Source organism: Lagenorhynchus albirostris, chromosome 14 (assembly GCF_949774975.1).
Source record: "Lagenorhynchus albirostris chromosome 14, mLagAlb1.1, whole genome shotgun sequence".
Taxonomy (NCBI): Eukaryota; Metazoa; Chordata; class Mammalia; order Artiodactyla; family Delphinidae; genus Lagenorhynchus; species Lagenorhynchus albirostris.
This window is the reverse complement of record NC_083108.1, coordinates 54,468,156-54,488,472: the sequence shown is the minus strand read 5'-3', so window position 1 is coordinate 54,488,472 and position 20,317 is coordinate 54,468,156. Positions and strand designations below refer to the sequence as shown.

The 20,317-nt window shown below is 41.8% G+C and overlaps 1 protein-coding gene across 12 annotated transcripts in view; it reads left to right on the top strand.

Moving 5' to 3' along the window:
• Positions 1 to 20,317, top strand: part of DLGAP1 (DLG associated protein 1) — a 320,739-nt gene that overhangs the window by 49,817 nt on the left and 250,605 nt on the right. For 8 of the 12 annotated variants that reach the window (XM_060120890.1, XM_060120889.1, XM_060120900.1 and 5 more), the window contains exon 2: positions 18,260 to 18,474. In XM_060120890.1, the coding sequence (XP_059976873.1) occupies positions 18,260 to 18,474 (215 nt within the window). Of the gene's footprint in view, positions 1 to 9,820; positions 9,935 to 18,259; positions 18,475 to 20,317 lie in introns of all 12 variants that reach the window. The other 4 variants (XM_060120891.1, XM_060120892.1, XM_060120897.1 and 1 more) reach the window with 1 other exon arrangement.

The following is a 20,317-nucleotide window of genomic DNA, read 5'->3' as shown; positions in this document are numbered from 1 at the left end:
TGAAGAACCCAAATCAGGTCAGTTTGACTCATTACCAAAAAGGTAAAGAAAGGGGGAAAAAGACCCAAAATAAGCCTTTCTCAAATGAAATATATCTGCGTTGTTACTGTTTGTAGGAGTTCACAACTTCTGTACTGGAAAAACATCATCGTTGAATACGAAATGTGGGTACGTGTCCGTGTATGTGTGAGAGAGAGAATTCTAAAGACAATATTCCAGAATTCCCGTCAATATTGGATGTTACAATCCAAAAATGGGCAGAAGACCTAAATAGACATTTCTCCAAAGAAGATATACAGACTGCCAACAAACACATGAAAGAATGCTCAACATCACTAATCATTAGAGAAATGCAAATCAAAACTACAATGAGATATCACCTCACAACAGTCAGAATGGCCATCATCAAAAAATCTAGAAACAATAAATGCTGGAGAGGGTGTGGAGAAAAGGGAACACTCTTGCACTGCTGGTGGGAATGTGAATTGGTACAGCCACTATGGAGAACAGTATGGAGCTTCCTTAAAAAACTAAAAATAGAACTACCATATGACCCAGCAATCCCACTACTGGGCATATCACCTGAGAAAACCATAATTCAAAAAGAGTCATGTACCACAATGTTCATTGCAGCTCTATTTACAATAGCCCGGAGATGGAAACAACCTAAGTGCCCATCATCGGATGAATGGATAAAGAAGATGTGGCACATATATCCAATGGAATATTACTCAGCCATAAAAAGAAACGAAATTGAGCTATTTGTAATGAGGTGGATAGACCTAGAGTCTGTCATACAGAGTGAAGTAAGTCAGAAAGAGAAAGACAAATACCGTATGCTAACACATATATATGGAATTTAAGAAAAAAAATGTCATGAAGAACCTAGGGGTGAGACAGGAATAAAGACACAGACCTACTAGAGAACGGACTTGAGGATATGGGGTGGGGGGAAGGGTGAGCTGTGACAAAGTGAGAGAGAGGCATGGACATATATACACTACCAAACGTAAGATAGATAGCTAGTGGGAAGCAGCCGCATAGCACAGGGAGATCAGCTCGGTGCTTTGTGACCACCTGGAGGGGTGGGATAGGGAGGGTGGGAGGGAGGGAGACGCAAGAGGGAAGAGATATGGGATCATATGTATATGTATAACTGATTCACTTTGTTATAAAGCAGAAACTAACACACCATTGTAAAGCAATTATACCCCAATAAAGATGTTAAAAAATATATATATATATATTGGGGGTTAGAAGGAATCATGGAGCATGCCATTAGCAAAGACTCTTCTACAAAGATAATCATTCATTATCTTGAATAAGATTCTTACCTCATGACAGTTTTTATCATAAAAAGTTGGCACGGTCTAGGTTCATGATACAATGCAAGACATGACACATACCTATATTTATAAGCCAATGTCACTTTCATGTCTCTATTTGCTATATTTCGTTTGCACAGATTCCTCTGAGTAAAACAAATGTTGGTATAAGGTGTACAAAAAATGTAAGTTCCCAAAGACTGCGTTCTGTTGTGGTTTTTCCCATCTACACCTAGGAGCCAACCTCCATTTTTGTTCTCTGCATATCCGTAGAGGAGATCAAAACAGTTTTGCAAATTGTGAAAAGAAGTCATGAAGATGAATCATTTTCTCATTTTGTTGAGTTCAGAGGATAAGTAGTTGCAGTATGATGAAGCTGAAAGCACTCAGGTCCTAGAGAGAAGAGATCTGAATTCTAGCCCAATTCTGCCACTTATTAGCGGTATAAGCTGTAATTTACATTCCGGGTGTCCGTTTCTTCGTTTGTAATTGATGGCATTTATCAAAGCATGATGTGAATAGATGTTCATCTGAAGAGAAGGAATTGAATTTGACAAACCGAGTGATATACTCAGGTTTCTTGATTGGTAGACCTCCACAGAAACACCCAGTTGCAGCTCCCTAGAGGCCACCAACGACTCTCTCCTGGATGCTGGCTATGCATTCGATCCCCCAAACCCACCGCCATGATACTACACCCCGCCACCAGCTCCTGCATGCACAGGGCACTCCCTACCTCTCCCTACCTATCAGATGGCAGACTTCTTCCCTGCTATTCATAGAGGAAAATCCAGGACTGAAGGTTCCCACACTTACATCCCAACTGATCCAAACATCAGGTATAACTCAGGTGATGTAATAAACGATTTCATGAGCACTTTTAGCTCATTTTATTTTTTAAGCTTATTTGATAATCTGCTTGGAACTGGAAATACAGGCAGGAATAAGACATAATCTCAGCCAGAGGAATGATGTCATCCTGCCTCTCGAGTAGCTTACAGTTGGGTGGGTGAGACGGATTTGTCAACAAGTGGTTTTAAAATATTGTGATCGTGTTGCATTAGTAGTATGGGCAGGTTGTCAGAGCAGTTCTTTATTTTTTTAGGTGAGCTCTATATTTGTTCCATGAAGGCAGGTCATTATGGAATTCTTGGTCTTTTAGAATGCAGAAGAGCTTAAACAAAAGATAGGTCTCTGAGAATCCTGTGTATTTCGTGTGGTGTGATGTGTAGATTTTCCTCTTCATTTGTCAACAAGAAACAGAAATTTCACAAATGACTCTCTTGCCCTTAAAAGCTTGTCCATTAAATTCACAAGCTTGGCGGGTGCCCTGCTAGGCGCTGGGTCTGTAGTCCAAACAGCAGAGGTTCCCTCTGCTTGGACAGCGTTTGTGGGGCTCCTGAGAGGCCGGTTAGGGAGCTGGTATTTACATGTAGGTTTTGACCCAAACTAACTCCTAGAGAAGGAACAGAGCACATACAGCTCACGACCGAAGACAGCCTGCCTATCAACCAGCTCTGAGTGGTCCTGTCTGCACCTGGAGTCTCACGCCCGCCACCCCAGAAGCCGCCACCTGTGATGGCTGGTTCTGGGTGCCCCACCTGGCTAGGCTAGAGGACTCAGTTATTTACTTAAACACTAATCCAGGCATCCCTGGGAAGGAATTGTGTAGATTAAAATCTACATTCAGTTGACTAAGGAAAGGTGCTGACCCCTGATAATGTGGTCGGGCCTCGTCCAATCAGGTGAAAGGCCTAAGAGCAAAGCTCTTCTTCCAGAAGCAGCATCAGCTCTGCCCGCAGACGGCAGCATCAGCTCTGGCCTGAGTTTCCACCCTACCAGCCTGCCCACCAGATTTCATACTTGCCATCCCCCAAAACCAAAACCATGTGCCAATTCCTTCAAAGAAATCTCTGTTCATTCTGTTCTGCTCTCAGAACGTTGACTGATCCACTGTCCCTTAATCACAGGCCACTGAAGATTCCCCCAAGTGCACGGAACTTCCCACCCCAAGCCCCTCCCACCCCCAGGCTCAAAGAGCCTTGAACAGTTCCTCAGTCCACCACGGTTCAGCTCTATCATGAATTAAATAGGCTGTAGGGGGTTGGCTCCCCGTGGGAACTTAATCATCACTTACAACATGATTTCTACACAAAAATACCTTCTGAATTCCGAAAACAACTTTTATTTAATAGACATTATATATATATATATATATATAAAATACTTATATGTAAGTTCATACCATCTTTATCCTTACAGTAAGGCCCTGAGTATGTGTTCCTGTCCTCATTTGAGGTTTGAGAACACTGAGGTTAAAAGAGATTAAGGTCACTGGGCCAAAATCACACCTGGTAAGTCGTAGAGTCAGATCTGAACCCGGCTTTACCTGATTCCAAACTCTATACTATATTCATGTCACTATGATCCTTCCCCGTACGTGAAAAACTACCTGGGTAAGAATTACATAGTGGCAAAACATTCCATTTTCTTCTGTGCCACGTTTGTAGGTGTGCTGTGTGGAGAAGGGTTTAGACATTACCTAACATTTATTGAGAGCTTACTATGTGCCAGGTGCTTCAAGATTCCTTTAACGAAACGTCTAGGTTGAATAATATATCATTTCTACACTTGGACACTTCAAGATTCTAAAACATGTTATTCCTAATGATTTTTTGTCCCAGTCCGTCTATTTTGGTCATAGATATTTAATGGGGTTTTCTCTCTAGTTCTTAAATGACAGAGGTTTTACATTGACATCAAGTACCATATAAATTAGAATAAAAAGACAGGGCTGTTCTAAGGTGAATGAAAGCCTTTTAATTTATTTATTAATAACATGCAAATGCCTTTTCATTTTGTTAATGGTGTCCTTCACTGTGCAAAACTTTGAAGTTTGATTAGGTCCCATTTGCTTTTTTTGTTTGTTTCTTTTGCCTGAGGAAACAGATCCAAAAAAATTATTGCTAAGACGATGTCAGAATGCACTGCCTGTGCTCTCTTCTAGCAGTTTTGTGATTTCAGGTGTTACATTTAGAGGCGCAAACAACTAGGTATAAAATAAGTTACAAGGGTGTAATGTACAGCTTAGGGAATATAGCCAATATTTTATAATAACTTTATATGGAGTATAATCTATACAACTACTGAATCACTATGTTGTACACCTGAAACTAATATACTACTGTAAGTCAAGTATATGTCAATTTTTAGAAAAACAACATGCAAATACATTCAAGCATCAGGCTGCCTGCTCTTGCTTTTGCACATGTGGTACCAACCCAGCTGATGGACTGACGACTCCTTCTGGGAGGGCATCTCCAACCCTGGCCAGTGCATTCTCTGACTCTCGGCTACACAGGGGCCCATTCAGAAAGACACTCCTGTCTGTCCTTATTCTGAAGATAGACAGCCATTTAGAAATATTCTTCTACAAAAATACGATCAGTAAATGTAAAGGTAACTAAGAACCGGAGCACTCAATTCAAGGAGTATTACTTTAGGGTCTCGTAGCTATTCATCCAACAAGCAAGCACGTCTTAAGCATTTACTTTATCGAAGGTGCTTTGGGAGAAACAAAGATGAATCACATTGTCTCTCTGATGAATAATGAGCGTGGCGGCGCTCGGTACTGGATGCTCTAAAACACAATGTTTTTCAAACCAATGGCCGCAACCAATTAGTGCTTAGTGAAATCAATCCAGTGGGTCACAAACAACATTATTTTTAATTAAGTAGAATACAATAGAAGAAAATAGAAGAGAGAATGCGTGGCATGCAGAGAGGTTAAGTAGTTCTTTCTTTCAGTGCATGTACCCATTTCCAAAGTAAGATGTATTTCTTACTGTGAAACATAGTTTAAAAAGTGTTCAAAAGCTCCTGCTTTAGAGAGAGAGAGAAAGAAGGAAACAAAAGCCTTGGACTCAAGAAGCAGCTTGCTGGGAAGATAAAGCTGATTAACACAGAACCCGTCGGTAAAGCAGCTCAGGACTCGGGGCTAAAATGAACCTTGCCAATTTCGTGCCCCAGTGGGATTAAGACCAGGGAAAAATCACCGTGACAGTTCATTACTCCTTCCTCCTCAACAAACCCTCCACACTCAGCCTTGAGGACCACACCTCGGTGACCCTTCTCAGACAGCCTTGCTTGTTCCTGCCCAACTCCCCAGCTCCTGAGGTTGGATCGGTGCCCAATGGGCACATCTCTTGGGCCACTTCTCTCTTTTACATTTCTTTTTTTTTTTTTTTTTTTTTTTTTGTGGTACGCGGGCCTCTCACTGCTGTGGCCTTTCCCGTTGCGGAGCACAGGCTCCGGACGCACAGGCTCAGCGGCCATGGCTCACGGGCCCAGCCACTCTGCAGCATGTGGGATCTTCCCGGACCGGGGCACGAACCCGTGTTCCCTGCATCGGCAGGCGGACTCTCAACCACTGCTCCACCAGGGAAGCCCTCTTTTACATTTCTTAGATCACCTCATTATTCTCAGAGCTTTAAATACCATGGGACTGCCCACATTTGGTTTCCCAGCCACATTACCTGAACTCCCAGGCTTGGATACCCACATCCCCGTTCAGTCTCTCTACTGAGATGTCTCGTGTGCATCTCAAACTGAACGCGTCCCCAACTGAACTCCTAAGCGTTGTCCCCCATCTCTGCACCTCCCTTGGGCCTCCTCATCTCAGCTAATGGGAATTCACTCCAGCCCACTGATAAGGCCAAAAGCCTTGGAGTCTCTCATAACTCCTCTCTTACCTGCAACACCCATGTCCCGATCATCGTTAAGAAACCCACTGGCTCTATCTTCTCCCCATCTCCTCCTCCACCACCAGCATCCCTCACCTCCACTCTAGTCTGGATGACTGCATAAGCCCCCCACACTGTCCCTCTGATCCTACCCTTACCCCCTTCTAGCCATTCTCAACCAGCACCGGAAGTGATCCTCTTAAGCCAGAAAGTGTCCCATCTCTCATCAAAACCTCTGATCTATTCCCATCTCACCCTGAGTCAAAGCCACGGTCATCACCATGGCCTGCAAAGCCCACATGATCTGCACCCCACACCTGATTGCCATCACGCCCACCATCACACACAGCTGTGCTCACCTACAGTCTCCTCTCCCTCCCACCTGGCCTCCCCTCAGGACCTTCTCACTCTTCTTTCAGCCTTGAGCACTCACCCTACAGATCTCAGGGCTAATCCCTCGCCCCCCATCGTGCTGATCCGTACTGGGAGGTCTCTTTCTCAGTGAGACCTTCCGGGTCTGTGCACACCCTTCAACACTGCACATCCCGCCCACACGTACCCTCTGGTCCCCCTCCCCGGCTTTCTTTTTCTCCACAGCACATTCACCATGTAACGTACATTTCATTTATCATACGAATGTCCTTTTCCTCCTTCCCCCACGAAGGCAATTGTTTTTCCTGTTTATACACTGCCGTGTCCCCTGTGACTACTTCACAATAATATACATTGAATAACAAATATGTATTGGATAAGTGAGTGAATACTTTAACAGTATTTTGAAAACATCACAAAAGAAATGGTATTGTAATTTTACCTCCAGCCTAACCACTAAGCAAAGGAAAAGAATACCATCATAAAGTTTGGTCTAAGAAACCTCACCTCAAACCCTACAATGAATACTCCAGGTGGGACACGCCCTCTCACTGGAGCTTGAGCTAGCTTGGAAATCCTGGTTCAGGTAGCTGTTGGGTGTATCACTCATCTGTGCCCAGGCTTTAGTGACACCTCCTCTTAGCTCTAGATATCATGCTGTCCAGAGGAAGTGGGTTGAAATACAGGCTTAAAGTACAAATCCTCAAGAGACAGTTTCCCCATACAAGGATTATTAACGTGGAATTTTGTGTTACACATGTGCAAAGGACACTCAAAATATTATTCAGTTCTTTCTAGATTCACGTAATTTGAAAGATGATCGTATGGTTATATTAGAGTGTGGTATTCAGGAAGGAAGGATTCTGTTTGGGTCCATTTGAATGCAGTACACTTTCAGGTGTTGTAAATGTAACTTGGAATCAAAAGTCCAAACATCACCAAGATGCAGTAGTAATCATATGAGAGCGATGAAAAGCAGGAAATCTTTACTTGGGTCTCTTCTTAAATCTGCTGAGTTTTATTTAATAGATACCAAAGACCTAAGTGAATGCTTCACAAGTATAATAATTTATAGCATCATCTGAGAAACTTAATATCCCCCAATTAATGCTAAACTAAAGGAAACTATTTGCTGAAATTAGTTTCAAAATTCATAATTTGGAAATGAAGTATTAATACCGGAGATGATGGACTTGTTAGTTTTTAGACTCTAAACGAGCTTTAACAGTTGCTCCTAATAAGATGATCAGACTTTATGTTCTAAGGAGAAAGATCCATGCTCATAAGCATTTGACAAGGACTGGGGTCTCCATACGTGCTGGGAGATTCATAAAATTTTAGCCAACACTGAAGTTTACTTTTGATGAATGGTATTTCTACACCTGGGCTTCTATTGACCCCAGGAGGAAGCTCACTAACCTTCTACTCACTTCGCTGCTTCTGAACACCAGACACAGAAGTCGAGTTTGCCTCAGGGGATCCGAGTCATGGAATTATAGTACAGAAACCTACATGCTAGTGACTGCAAAAATAATGGAAAAATATGATGGCTTAGCTAGCCATGGCAAGCCAACAGACATGCCTCCAATATGTCAGAAAGACATGTGAGAAATGAACAGCTGCATTAAAAACTAAGGACTCTAAATTAGCTTATCTCTGTATAGTCAGTGGAAATACATATATTTACCATAGACCTAAACCTCTGGTGTTTTTATCTTGCTATCTATTAGAATTATGTTCTTGCTTATATTTCACTCAAACTTGTAGCCAGCTATAACTGCTGGGTGACGGGTGTTCTGCGGGCATTATTTTTTAAAGTCTTTCAGTTCTTCCAAGCAGCTAATCCTCACTACTTGTTACAGGTTTCAAAATGTTATAGTGTTGTATCTCCCAGCAACTTGATGTTTGAGTTTTATGTTTAATGGAAAATTACTAAGTGTTGAAGGTTACAGAATGATATGATGATATGATGAAAAGATCATAGAAATTTGAGTGAGACAAATGTGCCTTTCAATTCTGACGACGGTTTACTAGCTATAAATTTTCGAGGATGTTATTTAAAGCATAAGTCTCAACTCTCTCATCTTTTCAGTGGAATGACTAACCATGCTGGGGTTTTGTATTACCTGAGATAATGTTTGTGTAGCAGGGAATGTAAAACGGCTGCCAGTGGGTCCTAAAGCTAATTGCTTCCCTATAGATATACTGCAGGAGAGGAACAATCTTTGTCCCAGCTTCCAAGCAAAGGTCGGGAGATGCCTGCTGATTGAACAGCCTGAGATCACACGCTTAGCCATGAGACTAGCAATAGAGCTGGGGAACGTGATATGCCAAGGCCTCTGCTACTCCTGAGACATATGGAGACCTCAAGTGGGGGGGAGCAAGGTTTCCCCAAAGCAAAATCGTGGGATGTGACAGCAAGAATCAGAAGTAGAACTGGGTAGCAGAAGCCACAGACGTTCACTACAATCAAAATACAGGGTAGACAATGAATAAAATGTGCTTTCCTCCCCTCTCCTCATATGATACTGGCATATAGTACCGTAGTTACTATTTCTTGTTCTGGTATCACAAGGGTATCTTCCCAACAGATCGTGCCCCCTTTGACATGAGCATCACCTAAGCAATATTTTCTGCCAGCCCCGCAAAGGCCCATGGGTCCTTCCCCTCCTTTGAGGGGTCACAGACCTTGTCCCTCCACATTTCTCCTGCAGTGCCATTTCCCAATGGAAATGCACTTTGCATTTGCACAGATACATTCAACTCCAAAGGAACAGTTTTAGCACCAAGAAGAGGATTCATAAGAGCCAACTACAAAGCCAGTAGGTAATTCGAAGGTACTGAAATTTAATACTCAACTTAGCTTGATTCGCGTTAAAGCTATTTTTACTCTTTTCCTTCATCCACCCCCCAGATTTGCCCGATCCGCTTAAAACTTGTAAACCCCTTTGAGACCAGACTGTGTTTTGTGAAATGTCTTTGGTGTATCGCCCTGGGACCTGCTATGGTGCAAGGTACCCCGTAGATACCTGTAAACATACGTGGGTGAGAATAATTCCACAGGGTAGCAGCGAGTGCATCACCATCAAATAGCACTGTTTACAATGTTCTATTCAAGGGTATTTTAAAATGTTATTTGGAGAAAGATGTGGCCATGGGTATTAGCTCTATTTAAAAAGAGGTAGGTATTTACTCGTGTCCTTGATAGGTAATTTTTCAGCAATCTTAAGCAAATTAACTTTGACACCAGCTTCAGGATTCAAGGGGAGTTAGAAAGGGTGGTTGCCAGGGAAATCAAGCCATGGGATCTACACATCGTGTAATTGTAATTTTCCTATTCTTGCTTTTTTTTTTTTTCCTTTCTGCTTTTGCTCTGAAAAGAGCAAGCTAAAAAGGCTACAGGGACATTTATGCCAAGTCGCATTTGTCAAGTTGAAAGCTGTGTGGAGCAGAAAAGCAGTTCTCCCAGCTGCAAAGAAGATGCAGAGAAGCCGAGTGAGTAGGGAATCTGAGAGCTCACTAAAAGTGCTTAGAAGGCCGATGCATTACAGCCATTTCCGGACAGAGCGCTAGGCAGGACCTTGACATCCAGGGCAAAGCCTTCTTACAAATGCTGAAGAACCACCAGAGTGCCTGGAGGCCCTCACAGCCCCCTTGAAAGCGTGGCAGGCAGGCAGGTCTTCTGATTCCTCACGAACTGTCCACGCACGTTTAAGCAAAAACTGAGAACAGCAGTTGTTAAGGGCGCCACGCCATGGTGAGACAGTAAGCGCTGCTTTATCTCACATTTATTTTCCGTATTTATTATTTTAAACCCTCTTATCCGTGCTAGCCAATTAGGGGCAAGCTACTGTGTGTGCTTATTTCAACAGTTATATTTTATTTTTAAAAAGTACAGAGCATGGGAGCACGCACTCCATTTTTTTTTTAAAAGTTAATTTGTTCACACCCTCAATCCGCATATCAGAGGCAGCGTGCTATCCTCAAAGGCTTTGGTATCAGATAAATGCAGACTCCTACTCGTTATGATGACCTTGGGCAAGTCAGTCCAGCTTTTTGAGTTCAGTTTGCCGCAGTAAAATGGAAACAGGAGTGTCTATTTCATAGGACTGCTAGAGGGATTAAAATAAAGTTACCTTGGTATCGCTTCCAGCCCTTGAGATTACTCTATACATGTCAGCTTATTCTGTAATTATCTCAGATCCCCAGCTTTCCCTTCCTAAGTACAGGTTTGCCTCCTCCTATTTACCCTTCCTTATCAAGCTCAGAAAAGGCCAAATAGGTTGACCCCCTTCAGCTATAGCCAAGTGCCCTCACTTACCTGGTTGCTTCCACTGAAATGCTCAGTTGTTGAAGAAATCAACAGCTGCTAATGGGTAGCCTTGCAAAAGCCTAGTATTGCTACCCACCATTTTAATCACAGCTCTTCCTTGCTACACTGTCTTCATTTCTACCTAATGAACCAAATGCCTAAGTTATTTCTTCCAGCTTCTTTGGTCCCTGATGAAATAGAAGCTGGCTCTAAACCTCACCTCTGCCTTAGGTTTATGTGTTTTCCTCCCAAATCTCTGCAGCCCAGAACTGCTCACAGAACTACCCCGGCCTCCCCTGGTATATTTCAGGACACATGCTCCATTTCGGCTGTCCCGGCTTTCTAAGTGTCTGCGTTCCTTTTGTGGCTCTCAGATTTCCCCAAATCTCACGCATTTTCATTACTCCAAACCTCACCATCCAACTTCCCATCCTGAGATAATCTGCTCTCAAGGAGTCACTCACACATGGCTTCATCTCCCAGCCATCGGCTCCCAGACCATCCCTGGCACAGAATGTCTGACTCTATCTACATTGAGTTATATGCTATGACAGCAGCTCAGCTAAACCCCATGTGCATTGGAAGGGCCTTTTCAAAGTAAGCCTTCCCATGTCTGCAATAGTATGTCTTATTTTAATTTCAAGGCATGTAGTTCTTTGTTTATGAATTATTTTTTCCTCAGACTTTAAAACTCTCAGAAGTTGTTTTCTTATCTGAACTCTGTGTTCTTTAGATCATCATAAAATGACAATTGTTACTCCTAAAACCACCAAGATCTAAATACGAAGAAAAAACATCCCTGGACTGTGTATGGCAGACCCCTCCCAGCTTGGGCGCGGTGTCACTCTGACCTAGCTACTAACCTCTCTGGACTTCAGTTTCTTTATTTGATAAACTGAGATTATAATATTTACTCTTCCTATCCTTCAAGGCGGTTGTAAACATCATGAGACAATTGTGTAAACTTATGTTTTGGGCCAAAGCATGACATAGCTGAATGCTAACTGTTATTAATCTGGTCACTAAGGAATACAAACATTAAGTTCTATAATTGCTATCCCAGAATACATCCATTCGTGTTCTTATTTTTGCACATATTCTTTAAAAAGCTGTTTGATAGATTCCTGAGCTCCATATTTCTCACGTTTTAGCATCTTTGATATTGGAATGTATCATTTAATCTATGGAGTGTCAGAGCTTAATCGGTGGTGTTTCTTTCTTAGTGGTACAAAAATGTACTGAGGAGTTTACGTTGGTATCTTGGATTCGGTAAAATGCGACATTTGGAGTTCAGGGGAAAGCTGAGGAAGTGTAAAAGTAGGGGTACCTTGTCTATTCAGAATAGAATAGAAATCCTATTAGCCAAGAGGGGAGTAGGATAACCTCCCCCTGCCCCCACCAAAAATAAAAAATTAGCAAAGAGTTTGAGACATTCAGACAGAAGGAATTACCTTGAATGATGCCACTTTAAGGTTCCCTATGGGAAACCTTTTATAGATATATAATATACATTATATTATACGTTATAAATTACATATATTATAAATAGAAATATATAATAATATATTTTATTTATATTTTCATATAGATGAGATTTTTCTATTTTTACATAGGGTTACATATATATATTCCCTTTGCTTTTATATCTTTATACTAGAATATCTACTTTAATGACTAGAAGGATGTTAGTTAAAACACCACTGCTTTTTAATCCCAAGATATTTATAGCTCGCCATACTTTAAAAGTAGCCACGAGGAGACAGATCTGTAACATTTATTCTCAGATTTTTAATGGTGCTTTGAAGTTCACAAGCTATATTCACACACATTATCTCTATTCATTATACATCTATTATCATCCCCATTTTACAGGTGGAAAAATTGAATCAAAGAGGTGAAGTGACTCATTCCAGGTCACACACAGTGAGTGAATGCAAAATTGTTGTTGGAATTAATTAGTTCTTCTCTTCCAGCCTCTCCCCACCACAGTGACTAAGCGCTGCACAGAGCAGACACTTCGTGCAGCCCAGCACCTCCCTGACCACCACAGGCTGTTGGCCTTAACCGTCCTCAGACATCTGGAATGCATAGGTCTTGAGTCAAGGTTTCTAAAAGAAAAATAGCTTCTCCAAATACAAAAATATCTCCCATGGAGTTTTCTTTTTCCTTAAGATTTCTGCTTTATGAACAAAAAGGAGTCATTTGAGATTCGATCACTGGGAAGCCAGGCCAGCTTCAGCTGGCCCAAGGAAGCAGGCTCCCCCCTCGGTCCTACAGAATAGAGATGAGTCCCCGGGACGGAGAATGTAGAGTATTTCCTGATGGGCCAGTCTCACTTAAAAATGATGGGCGTAGGCAGTATATTAGAAATTTAAGTTTTTGCTTAATATATTTCAATTATTTCTGCCCCTCCATTATCAAAGAAATTGAAAGCAAGGCATGAGAGTCTTCTTGGAAAGCCAACGTTATCCACCATGAGGGAGCATCTGTGTGCCGAGTGCAGAACTCCCATAAAACAGACCTTTATTGAGCTCTTCCTGTGTGCTCGTGGTCATTACCTCATTTAATCCATGTATAACTTTATGGGGTAGGAAACAGACAAGGAAACTGAGGCACAGAGAATTTAATTAATGAGCCCATGGATGTCCCTACTTAGTGGTCCAGCAGAAACCCAAACCTGGACAAGCTGGTTGCAGAGCCCAAGCCCCTAACCCTTCAGCAGTACGGCTTCCCCCAGTTTCAGCAAGCTTACTGAGCCATTGGAGAGATGACACAAAGACACAGAAAACAAGTCATATCTATAAATGCCATTGTAGGATTATGCAACTTAAGTACTTAGAAGGAATCTGTGGATCAGGTTAGGGTCCATACCGTCTCCATCACAACCATACAACTCTGCCCTTCTAATTTAAAAGCAGCCACAGTCAATACGTAATGAGTGGACATGACTGTGTGCCAATAAAACTTTATTTACAAAGGCAGACGGCAAGCTGGATTTCACCCATGAGCTACAGTTGGCTGACCCCTTATGTAGATGGTACATGCTATAGATTTCATAAAGGAGTTGGATTTAGGCTGGAGCAGTTGGAGGGAGCTTTGGGATTGCTGAGTTCCGCTTGAAGGAAGATTTGAGATGGGTTTACAAGAGCCTGTGTGACCTGGTCCCACCTCCCCAGCCTCTCCTGGCATTTCCCTCTTGGTCAGGACTCTCCCACCACAATGGCGTCTTCTTCCTAGGCTTCAGTTACACACAAAGCTTATCCCTACTCTAGAGACTTCGCACTGGCTGATCCTTCTGCCTGGAAGCACTTCCCCAGCTCTCCTCCAGGTTGGCTCCTTTGGTCGGAACTGATCTCCTCGTAGATGTTACCTCTTCCCAGTGGCTTCGCTGAGGAACACGTTAAAGGAGTTCTCCTCCAACCCCTTTGTCACATCACCCCATCTTATTTTCCTAATGACATTTATGGTTTCTGAAATCGTCTTGTTCATTTATGGGTATACTTGTCTATCATCCATCTCTTCCTGCTCTCCTTCTGCAATGTAAGCTCCACAACTTGGGATCAACGTTTGTATGGTTCACTGCCTGCACATTCCCGGCACCCAGACCATGGCTTGAAAATGAACAAGCAAAAAATACTTGCAGAGACACCGCTTTGGGAAAGCAGGTGTTTTCCTTACTTGCTGCAAGTAATAAATCCTGCCTTCTCTGGAAAAAAGAAAAGAAAAAAAAACCTTGCAAAAGTGAAGGAAGAGGGGAGGCAGACAAGGAGTGAGGCAAAGAGGGAGACAGAAAATGTAAGCATGCCACCATTAGGTGGTATTAATTTTCTCTTGTTGCATTAGGATGGCCCATCATTCAGTGCCCATGACACTATTTCAACTAAGACAGCATCTTCATCCTGTAATTAGAGGATGGTAGCACCTGGTTATGGTCATTCCTTGTCAGAGATAGGTCTTTTTACTCCTGAACCATGACATATGGTTTAAGTTATAGCCTGGCTATCCCCAAAATAGAAAAATGCACACTAATCCTCATCTTTTTCTCTCAAAAATAAAGTTCTCCACTGGAGTTTCATGCTTAAACATACGCATTAAAAAACAAATAGTCCTCTTTTTCTCTAACCCATACTGTTGTTAAACCCTAAGCTTTATTAGACTGATTTTATTGCTGTTTCTTTAACGTTTACTGGGTCTAACTGCCCCACGAAGCTCGTGAAGGCAAGCAGGACATCTGGCTTGCCTGCCATCAACAGGTGCCCAGGCTGCTCCTTTATCTGCTCCAGCCTCCCTTTCTTACAAAGACTTCCGTTCCCCTAACCACTAGGACCAGTAATAGGAAGGTTTTCTCAGACAGCTGCAAGGTTAGTTTTTTCTTTGGATTTGCCTAAATCTTTTCTCTCTGTGCAACTGACGCAGAAAGACACAGCAACCTTGACTAGATCACAATAGTAGCTGCAGCACATGACTCTCCTTTCTTTTCAATGGAAAGGGAGTAACATTTCATGCCCTGGCCCCTAAACAAACTGGTATGCTTTCCTTGAAAACAATGTAACCAACCACTGCCTCCTCTTTTGCTTTCAAATTTAAGAGACATAATAAAAACTGTGGCTCAAATTATAGCGACTTTGCTGGCCCTTATTGTTCAGCAGCAGTATTTTTCTTCTCCAAAGTCTTGAGGTTCTGTTTCTTTACATTTTTCCTGGAGCTAATTTCTGTATTATTTTACATGTAATTTATTGTAGGCTACCTTTCAGTGTAGGAATAATGTATTGATTTTTAAAACCCATTCCAAAGCAAATCACTTCCATAAACTTCTTAGCTGATATCATTTGAAAAATATGTTTAATTGAAACATATACACATTAAATACTTCCCAGCTGGTTCCCTTAGCAACAGTTGCAGCCTGTTTCTAGTATAAGACCAAGTTTCTACCATAAACTAACTTTGAAAAAAACAAAACACCTAAACAAAAATTTGCCATGTTTTGTTTCATAAGCATTATGAGCTTATAAGTTGTCATTGGTCTCTGACATAGTTCAGAGAACGACACTTATGAGCTGTGCATCAGTACTGAGAAATGGCAAGCATTGGGCTGCCTCCTCCGTGACCCTCAGCTGTACCAACTTAATTTATGAGATGTAATTACTGAGCCAATAATGAGGTTCTGAGTATGATCATATCTTTGCAGTGACTCACCTGCCAATGGAAGGAAAACAAGACTGTTCTCAGCATTTATAATTTCCCTAAGAAGTCTCCCTGTTGCTATGGTGATGTGGATGGGTTTTTAGCTAAAAAAGCAAAAACTCTACATTGCTACTACCATAATTAATAAATGGCAAATGGATCAGACGTGATGGATGACAAAGGTGTCATGGGACTATAGTTGTTCAGTTCTGTAGGTGCCACAAGATCATACAGAGAGAGACAGCATCAAATATGGTCATGGCAAGACCCCAGGAGCTGCTGGGCTGGAACCCTGCCCCTTTGTAGCTGGGACGTTGGGCGAGTTACATAACCTCAGGTTCCTCATTTGTAAAATGGGGATAATAATAGTGCCCTTAGCTGTGTGGATCAAATGAGTTAACCTGTATAAAGCCTTTAGAACAGTGCCTGCACATAGGAAGCATGATTTAAGAGTTTGTTAAATAAAATAAGCTGTATGGTGAAGCTTAACCAAACTTCATTGGTAGTTTTCAGCATTAGAACCTACCAACCACTGTTTTCAGGTCCAGGAATAGTAGCATCTCTTCAGTCTGATGTTTCTAGATATACGTTTTCAAATTATATAGATAAATGTATAAATTAAGGGGGAAAGCATAGTGCTTTTAGTGGAATGTCTGTCCTCAGTTCCTAGAACCGATAATGTTTAAAAATCGACGTCTACTCTGTGTGTGTATCATTGTGGACAGTTAACACTTTAGATTTAAAATGTGTATGTTATTAATCATAAATCTTAGATTGACTAAACACTCATCTTTGAGTTAAAATGCTTTGGACCCTAGTGCTGCCATTTATTAGTTATGTGTCTTTGGCAAATTTCTTAAGCTCTCTGAGCTTCTGCTTCTCCTCCGAGAAATACAGAAAAATACACGGAGTTGTTGCATCGATGAAACAAGATCCTGTAAGCAAATTTCTTAGCCGAGTTCAATGTTAATAATGAAACATGGCATCATTTAATGGATAATCAGTGAATAGTTAGCATGAAAATAGTCAATACCTTTTTACCTTCTCAGTGCAAACCTGGCCAGTTCTCGGGAGTCCTTCCTGGATCCTCCTTCCCTATCACCATTACTGATAACTCCTGTTCCTAGTGTCTCCTTAGTGCGTAGTCCATCTACAGCACCCCATCTGAAACTTGCTAACACGTTGACTTGGAACTGTTGCCAAATTTTTCTATGCTCTGTCTTCTCACCTCTGTTGAGGCCAAGAACCAGCCTCCCCATTTTCTGGTCTCTTTTAATTAAGCCCTGTGCAGCGTGCTGTGCACAGTACGTAGGATGTTTGTTACTTCTTAATGGATACAAAGAGTGGCCATTATTGTGCATTTCTTTTACCAAATGGAGGAGATATGAGACCCTAGGTTGGGTCCATGTTGAACTGGGGAATCTAAGAACTGAAAATAAGGTCAGAAAGAAGCCCTCTGTAGCACAGTGCGGTGCCCTGCTGAACTCAAAGGAAATGACTGTAGAAAGAAAAACGAACAGCGTGCTGAGAACGTTGTCTTGAGGGGTCCCCACAATTAGGGACTTGGAGCAGGATCCAGCAAAGCTAGAGGGAAAGAACAATCCAGATAAGTAGTGGGTAACTCAGGTAAGTAGAGTAACCAGAAAGCCAAAAGGGGAGAGACTCTTAAGAGGCGTTTTGAGTGTGTGTGTGTGTGTGTGTGTGTGTGTGTGTGTGTGTGTGTGTGTGTGTGTGTGTGAGTGAAGAGGCCAAGAAAAATTTCAATTAAGAAAGTGCCGCTAGCTTTCACGAGGAGATCATTGGAAACCTTCAGAGAGTGTTTCAAGCACTCTATGGAGGCTGAATTCAAATTAAGAGGATTCAGAAAGAATCGGTGCTTGGGAAGCGAATGCATCTGGTGTAGACCACTGGGTTAGGAGGAAGCACTATGGATACAATATGCTAGAGATGGAAGATGCAGGGAAGGCAAAGGAGAAACATTCCTGAATTTTAAATAACAACTGAAAACAAACCATTGAAAAGCTCTAATAAAACCGCTTTCCACCGGCACCCGTATGCCTGACAATCATTTTCAGCGTGAGAAAACGGAGAAGTGAATCAAATGGTTATACTTTTTCCCAGTACCCAGGTTCTTTCAAAGCTTGAGACATAGATGTGCATGTATTCAAAATATTTTCAGACCAATTATGGTAAAACACTATGGTTGAAAAGTTAATGCCTAAAGTTTTACATAATTACCCGTATTACCCAAATTCACAGTCAGGCAAGAAAAGAAGAAGATAGACTTGTATAAAGCATGAACTGTCTGTTTTGTATCTGCATAGGTCCCTCAGGATGAATGGACAGGGTACACCCCTCGAGGTAAAGATGATGAAATTCCCTGCCGCAGAATGCGGAGCGGCAGTTACATCAAGGCCATGGGAGATGAAGACAGCGGGGACTCGGACACCAGCCCCAAGCCTTCTCCCAAAGTTGCTGCGCGAAGGGAAAGCTATCTCAAGGCTACTCAGCCATCCCTTACAGAACTCACCACACTCAAGTAAGTGTTTCCAACGCTCTACTTCCGGTAGCCCGGCCCCCTGTATCATCACCTACGATCCGATCTTGCAACTTCTAGCGTAAATGGGGCAGAAAACACCCCACAGATGGAGCACTGTGATGTATTGAATGTTCTATTGATTTTGACCTTGGGTCTGACTCATACATCCCAGTGCCTTCAAAGACACAGGCATCCAGCTGCGCCCTGCATAGAGCATAAGCTGAACCCCCAACCTTCCAAAAGAGTTTGCAACGATCCAGAATGGCCCCTAAAAAGAATTAAGATTTCTGACCAATGAGGATATCTGTGTATCCCCAATCTTGGATGTTGTTTAGCCACTAAATCTATGGGGCAATGCTTCCTTAAAAAACTCTTGAATTTTTCAGATGATTGAGTAATAAAATAGAGTAGATTATCTTGGAGAAGGTTATAAAATGTGGCTATGCTTAAAAATTGGGTAATATGTGAACATTCTTGACAGATGTTTTTAAACTTGGACACTCAATGCATATCATAATTTGTAAGACCTTAAAAATTTTTGTTTGTTTTGAAAAATATGGTTCTAAGTAGTCCTTACTTCAGTTTGTGCTATTTGTAAACAGAGAACAGCATTACAAAAGAAACTACTGAAACTGATTATTGTAAGGCCTGATTTAATTGTTAATATTATTTCTGGAGAGCAAATCAGAGCCTTGGAACAGATCATCGTGTGGATCACCATTTGGACTAAAAAAAGTATGATGGGTAATTAGTATTTTTAAGTGCCTTTGATTCCATATTTTGAGGAAATACATATTACTATTCGTGCATTTATACTGCATTACAAAATAAAATATTAAAAGGCAAAGTAAATAAAACAGAAAAAAGACCAAATCCATCAGATTGAGGAAAAGAAACTAGATTATTAAAACCCAGAATACTAAAAAACAGCTGACTTTTATCATGGAAATGTATTCAAATAGCAAACTATCAATATATTATATTTTAAAGAAGTGACAGAGAGGGTCCCCTCATGAACTTTTTTTCAGAGGATCGTGTGGAACCACTGTGGGTCATTTCAATGAAAAATGAATACCAGTGACATTAGTAAACCAACCCAAGAAAAGCAGCTCTTTCTTTCCTTCGGCTTCTGGTTACCCTTCCCCTTTGCCTTTATTACTGCAGGTGATAGTTTCCTAGTGTTGCCATGACCAAGTACCATGAACTTGAAACAGTACAGATTTATTATCTCACAGTTCTGGAAGCTGGAAGTCTGACATCAAGGTATTGTCAGGGCCACGCTCCTTCTAGAGCCTGGAAAGAATAATCCCTCGTTGCCTCTTCCTAGCTTCTGACTGTGTCCGGCCACCCTTGGCATTCCTTGGCTCGCAACTACGGCACTTTGATTTCTGCCTCTGTGTCACCTGGCCTTCTACTTTCCGTGTCTTCGCGCGGTTGTCTTCTTATGACGTCAGTCATATTGGATCAATAATGACCTCGTTTTTAACTTGATTAAATCTGCAAAGACCCTATTTCCAGACAAGGTCATGTTCACAGGTATTAAATTTAGGACTTTGACATATCAGTGTGGGAAATACTATGTAACCCCTAACCCTGCCACACAAGGTAACAGTTGATCACAGAAATGGAAAATACAATCGGGTCTTCATTGCACTGTGGCACCCCTCACAGAGGCTCAGAAAAGAACTGAGCCAGTCTGAAAAGAACTGGATTTGTAATAATGGCAGTGGGCCGAGGTGGTGTGAAAACTGGGGGGGGGGGGGGGGGGGGGCAAGGAACCTTCTGAGAAGTAAGTATCTTCTGTGAACTTTAGAATATCTCTCCCCTAGAGGCAATTAAAGGT